Raw genomic sequence first — 15249 nt, 5'->3', positions numbered from 1 at the left:
GGGTTTTTCACGCATTAACTATTCTATTGCCCGCCATACGACATTTTCACCATACGATACCAACTCCGGAACGGATTAATGTCGTATGGTGGGGGCCTACTGTATTTCCCTGTTAGCTTTGAAAACATTTACACGCTCATTTCTTCTGTTTTCTAATTCAAAGATCAAAAAATTTTCCTAATTTACTACTTCATAGTGACCAGGTAATACTTCTACTTTTCTATATCTTTCTGTACCGACATAATTTTTCACTCTCTCTCTCTCTTCTTATCTAGTGTTTTCCTATCATTCTTTCTATAACGCATATAAGGTTCCAACATTACAATATTAGAACCCGAGTTGGAGCTGTGTGTACTGAGGTCCGGTTTGTATTTTCCAGGTCATCAACAGAGGGGTGGGTTTTTTTTTGGTATGAGCAAGCCGGGTTATCCATCTCTTAACGGAGGATGTCAGCCCTCCTATCCCATGTGGCCCATCACGAGAAGAGGATTCAGCGGGCACCAGTCCTCTATTAGAGAGGGGCTGCCTCTCTTAAGGTGGGGGTAAACTGGTCAGTGGGGGTGGTTATGCCTGGCGTCACCCATTATCCGCAAATATGGGCGACTTACAACCGGATCACTGGAGACTAACTCTTAACAGACTTGGTCTGCACCCAATGGGGTCTACCAGAGGGTGATGGCGTCTAAATTGGCACAGGTTGAGATGGCATACCGTCCATCCCACACTGCTAAATCCAAAGCAGCCGCCAAAGTATAATCAAACAAACCAAAGTCATCCACAATATCGTGCCCAAAAGGAAGAGATGGGAGAAAAAAAGAAATAACCAAAAGGAAAAGAGAAAGTGCTGACTGATTTAGCTGGATCAACAGTTTGGGCACCGAGGTCCAGTGAGAAAGTAGTTCCCACTGTTCATTAGAGCCCAGCTGCTAATCCCTAAGCCCCCCGTCCTCATCAAGGCTTCAGCATCTGAGGGGCAAGTCAAGGAGAGCAGCTTGCCCTTTTACCCACTGGAAGTCAGACAAAGCACGTGATTGGTTACCGGCATGAGATTGACGAATCAGAGCACGAGTGGATGTATGCCGTGACCTGATTGGCTGCGTGTCCTCGCATCCTTTCCCAGCATCTTCTCTTTGTGCATCCCACCGCTCCACCAGTCTCTCGTTCACGCTGTACTGTATTCTTACAAGTGTATCGTTTTCTTAGTGTTCTGCGATTCATTTAACTTTAGTAAAGCCATTAAAATGCCTGTTAAGCGCCGTGCCCCTATGAAAGATTTCTCTAGTGAGCCGAAGAGGAGGAGGAAGTGATGACAATCACTGAAAAGGTAAAACTTTTCGATATCTTGTGAACGAATCTACTGTGCGCTATATAAAGAGAGATGAAGAGAACATCCGCAGAACTGCGACAATAATGTTTAACAAAGAAGCGAAACATGTGGTAATGCCGTGTAATAAGCGAATTGTTAAGAGGGAATCTGCATTAGCCTTATGGATTGCAGATTGTAGGAAAAAAAAAAAAAACATGAGTTTGGATACTAATATGATCAGGACAAAGGCTAAGTCTCTCTTTGATCAAACCTTGCCCAATGACGAAGACAAAGAAGAAGAAGGAGCAGAAGCCGATGAAGATGATGCTGACAAACGACAGCATACTAGCACTACAACGAGTGATTCGCCGCTTCGAGGATGAGGCTTTTCAGCCAGCAAAGGCTGGTTTGACAAGTTTCAAAAGCGATACAGTCTCAAAAGCGTGCCTTTGTATGGCGAGGCTGCCTCTGCTGACTCTAATGCTGCTCATCGTTACGTGAAGGCTGAATTTTAAAAAATTATCAAGGATGGCCAGTACTTCCCTAAACAAGTTTTCAACATGGATGAGAAAGGTCTTTTTTGGAAGAGAATGCCATCATATACACGGCTTTTCAAGGATGAAGTGCACAAACCAGGATACAAGGTGCACAAGGACCGAGTCCCCCTTATCATGTGTGGTAATGTTGCAGGCTTTATGATAAAGCCAGGCCTTATTTATATGGCCAAAAATCCATGGGCCTTGAAAAATAGAAATAAGGCTATGCTCCCAGTCTATTGGGTGAATAACACAAAGGCCTGGATAACTAAAGCCCTGACAGCCGACTGGTTTATTCACTGCTTTGTTCCTGAGATAAAGCTGTATCTGGCAGAGAAGGGCCTCCAAGTCAAGGTCTTTCTCTTGATGGACTGTACAGGAAGCCATGCAACAGATCTGCAGTATGATGGGTTGCAGGTCGAGTTTCTGCCCCCTAACACCATAGCGCTTATTCAGCCGATGGATCAAGGGTCATTTGTGCATTTAAGACACTCTACACTCGTACCAGGATGGAGGGACTCATCGCGGTAGTTGATGATTGATTGATTGATTTAAAGTTTTCAGGCATCCTGACATCTGAGGTCATTGACGCCGGGTAGTTGATGATGATGACGACGACAACTACGACGATGAAGGCTTCACCTTGAAAAAGTACTGGCGCAAGTACAACATAATGTCATGTTTGACTAACTTGCAGCAAGTATTGCAAGAAATGAAAACAGAAACCATCAGTTCAAGTAGAAAGAAATTATGGCTTGCTGTTGTTCATGATTAAGCAGGCTTCACTCCTCACGAAATCCATCACTTGGCAGTGGAGGAGGTGGTGACTCTGGCCTGCATAATTAAGGAAGAAGGATTCGCTAACATGACGGAAGAAGACGTGAACAGCCTTATCGAGGCCCATTCAGACCCGTTGACAGACGAAGACCTCCTTGAAATGATAAAGTCAGCGAGTGAAGAAGAGAGTGAAGAAGAGCAAGACAAAGAAATGAATAAGACTGGCCTTACTATGGAGAACATGCTGTACATGTGCAACATGGCAAGGGCATTGCAATGCTTTGCACAAGAAGTTGATGAGAATATGGTTTGAGCTGTTGAGTTTGCAGCCATATTGATGGGGTTATGGCATTATACAAGGGTATTTTGCAACAAAAGAAGAGCAACGACAGCAGCTACCCATCACCACGTTCTTGAAAAAGTTTAAAAAGCCAGCTACACCATTAGCGCTGTGGCGGGATGTTAACAAAACAAACCCCACACTCTGAATCACACCTGCTGACAATTGTCTCAACAAAACAAACTTTCCCCTAAACCAGACTCTTAGACAAAAGGACAAAAGAAACAAAATATAACCTTAAAACTATATTTCTTAAAACTAAATCAATCCCAAAAAAGCATTCAAATAACCAAAAAAATGTCAATCACAAAATCTTAATACAAAGCACAGACAGACAAATCACCATAACCTAAATCTTCAATAACAAAATATACAGTAAATACATGTGTGAGCACGGACACCATCGCCAATACTCAAAATAACCCTCACTAAACCCGACACCGACACAGTTCACAAATAGTACCAAAAAAAAAAACACAAACTAAAATAATAATCACAGACAAGTTTGCGATATTTATACAGTATGTATGATTGTGTGTGGACACCGTTGTCCATACAAGGACCAAGAGACCTTCACAGCCCACTGCCACAACTTATTGGCAAACGGTAGTACCCCGAGTCAAACTACCACACTCACTTCCTATATCGGGGCTAATTGATCATAGTAATCATCATCATCGCAATCTTTATCATCAGTGATCCAAATGGAAAATCCTTCAAACGGGCTGGGTCATTATGTCATCAATATCAATAAAATCCTTCAGAGCAAGCAAATCATAATCATAATCGTAGTCCAGGTCATCGACAGTTGAGCAATCCAAAAGAGCAGTCTTAATACAATCTAATAAAGGTCAGGTCAGCAACTATCAATCCAAAAAAAAATCTCTCCCAAGGAGGAATTACAGCCTGCAATGAAAAAGAAAAAGGCTTACGAACACTCCTAGCTAACTAAACTATCGCACTATAATCAAAGATAAATAATAAACTTTCTATAATTCATGATCACGCCTAACAAACATACTGTACATGAAAACAGTACTTACGCTAATACAAAAAAATCACTTCCAAGCTGGTTGGTCGATGAACAAAAAACATACAACCGACTCCTGCTACAGTCAAATAGAAAATGCTTTCGCCCAAGACATTCATTACCGCCCTAACCTAGCTAAAAATGTAAACAAACAGCCTCAATCACACCAACAGTCTTTCCCACTACAAACAATCATTACGCTAACTACCACTCATTCGGCGGCGTGCACCGCGCACACACACACGCACACACAAACACACACATACCCACACCCTCTCTCTCTCGGCGCACGATCGGTCTCTCTCTCTCTTTCTCTCTTTGGCAAAACTAAAGCAAATAAAATCTCTCTCTCTCTCTCTCTCTTACAATTTGGCAAAACTAAAGCAAATAAAATAAAAATTAATCCTCCACAGCGCCTCCAGCAGAAGAACCTTCAAGTGAACCTCGACCCTCTACGAGTGGAGTGGGAGCCTCTGTGCCTCTCTCACAAGAAGACGACGACGACCCAGCGCTGATATCTGAAAATGCTCCGATATCTGATAATGATAAGGCGCTTCCAGAACTGCTTTAAAGGCCTCATTATACCTGTTAAGTAACACCACCATCATTTTCATCGAACTGTACAGGTCTGTCTTTGTCATCAGCCTTATCATCATCATCGCCTTTATCGTCGTCATCATCGCCTTTATCGTCGTCATCATCGTCATTTGCATCGTCGTCGTCATTACAGCTGAAGATACTACAGTCATTGGCGAGTGTTACAACACCATAATATCATATCGCCTGAAAGAGAGAGTGTGAGTGTGTGTGTGTGTGTGTGTGAGTGTGTGTGTGTGTGTGAATGGTTTGTATGCAGTAATTAAAAACTGTAGATCTAAGTAAAATATACGAGTTAATGTATATTGTTTGTAGAATTATGTAAAAATTTGTGAGTGAATTTAGTACATATTAGAGCACTGTACAGTACTGTAATGATTTTATACTTTAAATAGAATAGATTTAAATATATATACTGTACATATACTGTATATAAAGCATATACATACATACATACATACATACAGTATTTTAAACATTCTTGTACCTACACACATACAAAAATTACGGGGGAGAGGCCCAATCCTACTTCGCGGATTTTCACCTATCGTGGGGGTCTCCAGTCTCCATTAACCACAGTAAACGAGGTACCACTGTAATAGACTACACACGGGAAGTGATTATTACCTGCAGAGGTTGAAGCCAGCTTGCAGAGGGACCCACAGCACTGTACCCCAAGGGAGGGTAAGACAAAGAAAGGAAAATTCCAAACATATTCTCATTCATTCCAGTCTTACTTGTCCAACAAGGAGCCTGAGGTATTCTTGAACCACTTGTTGAGCAGCCACCACAGAGCCGATAGTAAAAGTGTTGAGCCTCCTAGTGGGCTGTGAATGTAGTCTAATGTTTCCACACGCCCGCTTGTGGAAAAGTTGCGTTTTGAATGCCAGGGACGTACTGATGCCCAACATCATGGGCTTTAGGTCTTCGAGCCGGAGGAGGATCAGGAACTTGGCGTATCCAAGATGAAATGGTATTCTTTGCGATCCTCCTCCTAACCCTTCCAGAATTAACCCTGGATAGGTACGGTCCTCGGACACCCCTTTAAGGGTATACTCGGACGCGAACGACCCCGACGCCAAAAAAAATTCTTGAAAAATCAGTTTTTGCAGTAACCTCCTTTTTTCTTTTGCCAAAAAAAACTTCAATGAATGCTTAAAACAACTGTAAAGATAAATACTACTCATCTGCAGAAAAACTATTTATTATAAATATTTTAAAAAATTAAGTAGAAAAAAAAAAGACCTGACATAAAAATTCATAAAAAAAAGGTTTATACATATATACACAAATCCTTTTAGGAATTGATTCTTGAATGTTTAGGACACATCTTGATGTATTTTGGATGAAGTCAGACCCATGGAGGTGAAGATCTGAAATGAGAAAAAAAGGGTAACTTTTTTTGGCCAAAAAAAATTGTCCAAATTTCATGAATTTTTTTGGGTACCCAAATGAAATAGGAAGTGGCTAATTTTTTTAGGGAATAAACATATGTTATCCTAAAATAGAAATATGTAAAAAAATCTTCATTATTTTGTAAATTACATTTATATCAGGGGCCATATCTAAAGGTAATTTTTTGAGTACTTGGAAATTTCGTAAAAAAATACATATATTTAATATATAATATGATATTTATGCAGGTAAAAATATACCAAAATATCACAAATTCTATAGGGAACAAGAATATATATAGATAGGGCAGCTTACGCTTCGGATATGTCCACAAAATGGCCGCCAACCACACTGACTCAGACTCCCTAATCTGCCACTTGAAATGTAGGAAGGGTATGTCAATTCCAAGGTGTTATTTACTAATCTAATTATTATTGGATATGCATAAAAATTGTATGGTGGGTTGCTGGATAATTGTCGATTATTTTACGACTATAAAATTAAAATTCTGACCCAAAAAAATTTTTTTGAAGGGAAGTAAAATCGAAAAAAAAAATGTAAAACAATATTTTAGCTAAAAAAATTTTATGATATTCAATCAAAAAAAAAAGTAAACAAAATTTTCCGACAAATAAACATCTAGAGGAATCATTACTCTGTGATAGTTCCTTAGTACGTAGTAATTTTGAAAGAATTGGGAAAAAACGAAAAAATGGCAATCACCGGAAAATCGAACACATACCTATATATACGCCATATCTGGCTAAAAAAAAGATAGGCATGGGTAGCCAGATCATCTAGAAACACTTTCCAACACTATAAAAATATAAGTTTTGCGACACTACTTGCCAATTCCTTACGGTAACATGACTAAGCAAAAAAATGCAAAACAAATAAAAAGGGGCACTCGTGGAAAAATGGCCATTCTAATATACGGCATTTCAGAAAAAAAAAAATTTCAGCCACGTGCTAGGCAAACCATCAAGGCATATTTTCCGACAAATAAACATATAAATGAAATATTACTCTGTGATAGTTCCTTAGTACGTAGTAATTTTGAAAGAAATGGGAAAAAACGAAAAAATGGCAATCACAGGAAAATCGAACACATACTTATATATACGCCATATCTGGCTAAAAAAAAAAAATAGGCATGGGTAGCCAGATCATCTAGAAACACTTTCCAACACTATAAAAATATAAGTTTTGCGACACTACTTGCCAATTCCTTACGGTAACATGACTAAGCAAAAAAATGCAAAACAAATAAAAAGGGGCACTCGCGGAAAAATGCTCAACATTCTAATATACGGCATCTCAGATAAAAAAAAAGACATGCACGTGTTAGCCCAACCATCAAGGCACACTTTCTAACACATAAACATGAAAAAAAAATCAATAATATACGGCAATTCCTTACTACGTAGTAAATTTTTACAAATATTGAAAAAAAAACAGAAATTGGCAACCGCAGTTAAATACCCAATATACCAATAACTACGTCGTATCTGACAAAAACAAAATCACGCATGGGTAGCCAGATCATCTAGACACACTTTCCAACATTAAAAAAGCAAAAGTTTTACGACACTATTTCGCAATATCTTACGGAAAAATGACTTGGCAAAAAAATTAAAAAAAGTTAAAAAGGGACACTCGCGGTAAAATGCCCGACATTCTAATATACGACATGTCAGATAAAAAAAAAGACATGCACGTGTTAGCCCAACCATCAAGGCACACTTTCTAACACATAAACATGAAAAAAAAATGAATAATATACGGCAATTCCTTACTACGTAGTAATTTTTACAAATATTGAAAAAAAAACAGAAATTGGTAACCGCAGTTAAATACCCAATATACCAATAACTACGTCGTATCTGACAAAAACAAAGTCATGCATGGGTAGCCAGATCATCTAGACACACTTTCCAACACTAAACAAGCAAAAGTTTTACGACACTATTTGGCAATATCTTACGGAAAAATGACTTGGCAAAAAAATGAAAAAAAATGAAAAAGGGGCACTCGCGGTAAAATGGTCCTCGTGGTGATGAACGACATTTTAACTAAAAAAAAAAACATGCACATGGTAGCCAAACAATCCACCAAGACTTTCCACAACTGATAACCTATACAAGTTGCACCATTCTACGACAATTTCATAATACGTAATAACTTTGATAATTATGCAAACTACCTCAGAAGGGTAAACTCGGACGCGAACGACCCCGACGCGTCTCAGAAATCGGGGAAGGAGTACAGCTACAGCAATGCACATCTGGACACTACTAGAGCGTGTAGGGGAGACACCTCCTGCAGGTCGATCACCCACAAATTCAGTCACAGGGGTGAGTCACGTGAGAAAAACCTGTTTTTTTTTGACGCTCGGGGTCGCAAACGACCCACCGTACCTATCCAGGGTTAACAAAAAGCGATGTTAGTCAGGACCATATTGCTGTAGTGCGTTTAAGATACCTCAAACTTCACACTGGGCACAGTAACAATTAATCCAGGTCATTATTATAGAACACTTGGCGAATCCAGGACGAAACAGTGTTCTTGGTAATCCTCCTCTTTAATCTCCCTGAGCTAACAAACAGAGGTGTTAGTCGGGGCTGTGCTGCTGCAGCGCATTTAAGATAGTATAGTATCTCCAAATCCTCACTGGGCATAGTAACAACTGATCTTGGTCATTGGTTACAGAATGAAGACTCGCAATCTGAAAACTCAGGTACAAAGCAGAGTGTCACTTTCCCCAATCCCCTTGAATGGGCGATGTCATCCAAGAAGCCTTGTAGTTCCTGACACACCTCACAAGGCGAACCCTGCTCGCAGCAATGTCCTCTACAAGATGGACACAGAGAGTGCGGGTCGGTATCCACCGAAGACATAAAGGTACCGCACGCGGCACCCTAGCGCCCAGGACATGTCTGCATGAGGGCGTCAGAAAAAGAACAAGCACACCTCTAAAGAGAAGGCAAAAATTAAAAAGTCCAATAATAGCCCTTGGAGGAGAGAGCGGAGACATCGGCTCTCTATAAGCCAAAAGAAAAAAATGACGTAGATCACAGCTGTGAGAGTATATATAGGAGGCTGGGTAACCCCAGCCTCCCCCTGCCTACCTACAAAGTGGTTAGGCAGGGTTGCCACCTCTCACTTTGTCTAGTGGCTACCTTTATGCTTCGCCGAAAGATAATCCACATACATAACAAAAGGTTTGTTAGTCTGGGAACAAATCCAAATAAAATTAATTTTGTATAAAAGATATAAAGGTGCTGTACTGTATAACAATTTAAATAAATTCTTACCTCTCCAAACATAGTCTTTACAGCTGTAAGGATAAAGAACTTCAACAAATCCCCTGTCATCATGTAATACAACTTGGCACAATATTCCCTGTTGAATATAAAAAAAATGAAAAAATCCTTCAAAAACATATACAAGAGTGTAAATACCAGCCTTATACCAAAAATATGGAAAACGTAGAAATTCAATGATATTTAGTTAATGAAAAGTTTTACTACAAGTTGTAAAAACAATTTAACTGTGACATAAAACCATTGCTTCATTCAAATATGAGAATAGCAAACATATATACAAAAGCTGTAGAAATTTAACTTTGCATTGTGAAAGGAATTTACACCCTTTTAATACTGTCTAAACCGATTTATCATATGCAATTTGGCTTTCGTAAGGGCCTTGGAGCATGTGATGACCTTACAATCTCAGTTATTTCATATGATTGGCCTTGATTTTAGTGTTACCATTGTCTGTGTTAATCATGAGGCCCTTGTTTTCAAACTCAAACAGTTGGGAGTGGGTGGGTCTTTTCTTAGCATTATTATTGAATTTGTAAGTACAGTCATACCTCTATTCACGAAAGACTCTGCTTACGAAATTTTCAAGCTACGAAACAAGATGCGAATATTTCTATGACTCATTTTACGAAAAATGTTACACTTTAAGAAAAGAGATTTGCCAGCCTGCCAGGCCTAGAATAAAATAGTCACCCATCACAGAATTGAAGGAAATGGGTTCAGACAGAAAATGTAGCTGTAGTCTATAATAGGGGTAACTATATTAGTACAGTATTGTATTGTATGTATTGTATTATTTTTCATATATTATTACATTATGTTGTAATAACTACTTAATTTACAGGTATTAACATTTAGTTTAGGTATATTGAATGGTTCAAATGTATTTGGCTGTACAGTATTTCATTATGGTTATACTGTAGCTTTATAATGAGACTTAATGTGGTGTTTTGTAGAGTTTGGAACAAATTGGGCAATTTGCGGGTGAAATTTGACTCAAAACATGAAAAAATCACTTTACAAAAGCCACTCCAGAACTAATTAATTTCATGTTGTGAGGCATTACTGTAATTGATTGCAAGGAGTTGTTGATGAGCACTATAGTTAGTATAGGAATGCGATATCTGGTGTTCCTCAGGGTAGTAATCTTGGGGCATTATTTTCTATGCTACATACACATGAGGTTTGGACTTGAAAACAAGCCTGTTGCATATGCAGATGATGCTACTCTCTTTGCATCAGTTCCATATCCTGAATATAGATGCGGGGTTGCTAAATCCCTTAATAGCAATTTAGTTAAAAATTAGTGCAAGGTGTAAATTATGGGGCATGAAGTTGAACAATAACAAAACTCAAAGTATGATTGTAAGTAGGTTGAGGACAGTGACTCCTCAATATCTGGATCTCAGCATTGATAAAAAACTTTTTTCTGGGCTCCGACCTGTGCCGCCAAGTGAAATGCTCCTTTTACATAATTTCTAAGGTAATAACTGCTATGAATTTTACCAGAGAAAAAATTGCATAGGGATGTTAGGTTGAACCCAGCTCGCTCCCCTATTAAGGTGTCGGTATAAATAACTGGGGCGTGATTAAATCACAACCAGAGGTCTTGCACCATTTAGATATCTCCTGTCAATATCCCCAAACAGCGAGGTGCCATTCAACATCCTAACTCTGAAACGCTACTACGAATGATCCCACCCACGCCAGTGACGTCACTCCTTTTGCATAGCACCTGTTGACTTACGTTATCTTTTTTCTGGTGCGTGTTTTTCTTGGATTACCCAGGATTTATCTCAGGATGTCGGACCCTACCATCACTCCACCTAAGTTAAGTACCAGATCTATGAGTTTTGAGATTTTGGAGGTGGCCTTGCCTTTATTTATTATTTTATCACAGTTTTATGTTATCCACGACCCCGCATCGGGTCCTCGTAGCGATCGGCCACCTCCTCTCTCTCTCTCTTTGTTCTTAACGTTTTACAATGAGTCTTCTATACTGATTGTTCCTCGTTTTGAACTTTTCTGGGTATCCACGGTTCACACCCCGTGTTATTTTATATTATGGTAGTCTGTTATTACGATAACAATAGTTTACGATATTACAGTATGGTAATTTCATGTTAGGTTGGCATGCCTGGTAGCTTTCGAGCGTTACTAGTTTTACTTCGTTTTACGTTCCGCACGTCACGGGCGTTAATAACGGTCTTATTAGCATACTTTTTATTCTAGTATTATTAGTTCGAAGGGACTTCCACGAGACAGTTTTTTGTTTTATGTTTTTGTCGGCTCTTCACCGACTTTGTGCTATGTTGGTAGCCCTGCCTAGATTCACGCGCTGTTAGGCTTGGTCTACCCCTGTCTCTCTGTTCGCCCCTCCGTACTATTTTACGATTGATATTATTATTATCATTATTATTATTATCCAGCATGCCTTCCTCTTTTATTTACCTATTAGTTATATTATTATATTGATATCATAGTCTTTCCGTGTGATCATTCCAGTCGTGGGTCTCTGTTCAGGTTGGGACTCCTGTCCTCTGCCCCACTAGTAACCTCCCTCTCCCCATCTGCCCGGCACCCCCACCCCAGGGTTGCCTTCCCCCTCTCTCTCTCTCTCTTGTTGAGTCGTTGAGTCAGCTGTTTTGCGTTACACTCTCTCCCCCGGGGATTATGCTTAACTCCGTTCTGGTCGGTTCCCGAAAGTATGTGAGGCTTATTATTATATATACATTATCATACATTATATTGCCTTTTTCCCCTACCCTGCCGTAGCCGTTTCTTTCCGCCGACTCGATTGGCCATCAGTCGGCGGAGGCATTCTGCTTGGTCTCTCGTATCATGTTGTGTTTATATTACATATTTCAATGGTGTTCCACACTTCACGGACTCTATGTGATATTATTTCATTACGGGATCCCCGGATGTAGCCTTCACTTTATTCCCTGCTCGAGTTAATTAATCCTGTGTGCCGTCGACGGGTTTGACCCTCGACTTCCCCCCCCCCCCCCGTCCGCCCTTCCCGGTAGACTTTCATGAGCCCTGGGCTCTCTCAGTTGTCTCTCCAAAGCCAACGTTACCGGTAACCACTTGGATTAATCGCCTCTATATATATCCACATGTTTATATATATATATATATATTCCCTGTTCTCGAGTTCCCCCCCTTTTTTAAATATGATCACACTTAAGGATTGACTTATTCTTACCCATATTACAGTTATAGTATATCCTTTTCACCACGATAGTGATATAATTTAAGCCCCCGGAGCCTCCGGGCCCCTCTTGCTTATCTATAAGATACTCATGTATCTTTTATTTTACAGACAGTACGCTGTGCGATGATGGCATGTTCGGCGGTCCTCCACCAACCCTGCGGCCACGATGTGTGCCGTTCACATGCCCACTGTGCTGTTCTGGTAGATGATTTGATTGTTTGGCATCCGGACAATTGTGTGGTTTGCTACAAAATGACATCCACTTCAACATCTGACACAGTGAGTGGAATTACTTTTAGCCATATTACAGACTTGGTAAGTGGAGTTGCAATTAATTAATATTAATTACAATTAATTAATTTTAAGAACACTGTTCTTTGGACTCCTCGCATGCCCTCCGATAGCTTCGTATCTCCGAAGCCCCTGATCTTTTTTCTTTTTCTTTGGCATGATATTCCTTACCCTCGCTAATAGTCTGTTCTCTTTCAGAGCTCTCAACTTGAAAAGAATACAGCTCAGGCGACCCTCAAAATCTGGATTGGCGGGTTCACCCATAATGTGAAGGCCAAACAGCCTTATATCCTCTCTGAGGAATGGTGCTCTCGCCTTTACCCGCACGCAAAGACTTCGGCCGCGGTCCCCAAAGATTTGGCGGACCCTATCATTGAGAACATTGAATCCCTACTATTGGCCCCGTATCAAGAGGAGACAGGCGGGACCTTAACAGAGGATGTCGCTATCCTCGATTTAGACGTAGAGCCCATGGCTCTGGATGACCCCAACACAGGTAGGGACATAGGTGAGTCAGGTGGGTCTCGAGCTGAGATTCCTCTCCTTAGCCCGACTTTTTCTTCTACTTCTGACCAATCTTCATTTCAAGGATTCCCGGGGACTCCCTGGACTGATCACAAGCCCCGGCCTGTTGCCCCAAAGGTTAAGGCTCACCGCAGGTCTTTACACAAAACCCACAAGTCTTCAAAGTCATCATCAGTGAAGTCGCAATCTTCTTCCACTAGAGTCTCTAAGGACTCAGTTGCTGTGCCCTCGACCTCTCAGGGAGTAGTCTCCATTCCGGCACCTGTTCCCCCCCCTGGAATCATTTGACCAGAAGGAATTTTCGGAAAAGATGTTCTCTCGTTTTGAAACAATGTTACGAGAGAGAATGACTAGTGTGGAGACCATGGTTCAGGGACTCATGCGTTCGGGCAATATCCCATCCCCGACGCCTCTAAGCTCCCACCTTTCAACAAAAACAACCCTTGGCGGTTAGCATTACATGCCCCCCTCTCGGATGGCATGTTATCCATACAAGGTTTCGGAACTCGGCCTCTCGAGGACTACGAGTTCTACCCGCCGGGTCTTGAATTCCCCTTCCCCGGTTATGCCCGCCTAACAGAGGAGGCTCTAATCCACCTGGATAAGGTCCCGAAAGAGACCGTGATCTTCCCTAAAGAACAAGCACAGTCAGTTTTGGTCAGCTTCTTCAATGAATGGGACTGTATGAATACAATGATCACAGCCTACAAGAGCTCGTATACTATGTTTGTGGTCAACGAGCAGACCCCGACTCCATGTGCGACCAAGATCATGGAGATTGCCTATCAGGCTACCAAGGAGGAGAAGCCCTTACCTCAACTCAGAGAGACGGACTTGACTTCCCTTCTCTTCCCGGGGGATAATGTATGTTGGTGGAATGCCCCGTCTACCTTCTCGGTGGGCAAACTGAGCCCGGACTGTGCTTCGACGCAGTTCAGTGAACGCCTTCCTAAACTTCCGGAGTCTGATTAAATTTGAGTTTGACACCAGGTGTAGGCTCGGTAGGTTGATTAATTCCGTTACTCTTTCCGAATTGACCGTTGCCACTTACGACGAGGAACCTCTCTTTAAGGGGACCGTCCGCCATGGGGTATTGACATAACTTTCAGAAATCGAAAATCGTTTTATTGCTTCTATGTATGCGTTAACATGTTGTACATACTTCCCAGAAGTTTCAGCCAATTATTTCTACAAATAACGAAGATATAGAGGTTTTTAAATGATGACGTCATCCTTACTGTGTCGTCTGCATGACTGAGTTTGACAAAATCGCCTTTGTGTGTTAATTTTGCATGTCTACAGCGATTTTTCGCTTACATTTCGAGCTGTCGTACGTCTGGCAGAAATGGAAGGCATTGGTAGAGTGTAGATGAACGAAATCTACTCCTACAATAACAGAAGCCTAAGTTGCCAAAGATGTATAGAAGTTATAATGTATGTGTTTGTTTACTTGAAGTTCGTATGTACATTCTGTTTCCACGACGCCCTCAGAAACATTATAGCAAGGCCAATGTTACCTAAGGTTATATATACATACATACATATACCAAAGGCACTTCCCCCAATTTTGGGGGGTAGCCGACATCAACAAAGAAATAAAACAAAAAGGGGACCTCTACTTTCTACGTTCCTTCAGCCTAACCAGGGACTCAACCGAGTTCAGCTGGTACTGCTAGGGCGCCACAGCCCAACCTCCCACATTATCCACCACAGATGAAGCTTCATAATGCTGAATCCCCTACTGCTGCTACCTCCGCGGTCATCTAAGGCACCGGAGGAAGCAGTAGGGCCTACTGGAACTGCGTCAAAATCGCTCGCCATTCATTCCTATTTCTAGCACGCTCTCTTGCCTCTCTCACATCTATCCTCTTATCACCCAGAGCTTTCTTCACACCATCCATCCACCCAAACC

The 15249-nt window shown here is 41.0% G+C and overlaps 1 protein-coding gene across 2 annotated transcripts in view; it reads right to left on the bottom strand.

Moving 5' to 3' along the window:
• The window catches only part of Rpp14a (Ribonuclease P/MRP subunit p14 a), a 165627-nt gene that overhangs the window by 13247 nt on the left and 137131 nt on the right, over positions 1 to 15249 (bottom strand). For both annotated transcript variants that reach the window (XM_068362389.1, XM_068362390.1), the window contains exon 3: positions 9296 to 9383. In XM_068362389.1, the coding sequence (XP_068218490.1) occupies positions 9296 to 9383 (88 nt within the window). The remainder of the gene's footprint in view (positions 1 to 9295; positions 9384 to 15249) is intronic.

Source organism: Palaemon carinicauda, chromosome 39 (genome assembly GCF_036898095.1).
Source record: "Palaemon carinicauda isolate YSFRI2023 chromosome 39, ASM3689809v2, whole genome shotgun sequence".
Taxonomy (NCBI): domain Eukaryota; kingdom Metazoa; phylum Arthropoda; class Malacostraca; order Decapoda; family Palaemonidae; genus Palaemon; species Palaemon carinicauda.
The sequence above is the reverse complement of the archived record's forward strand: the minus strand, read 5'-3'. Positions and strand labels throughout refer to the sequence as shown.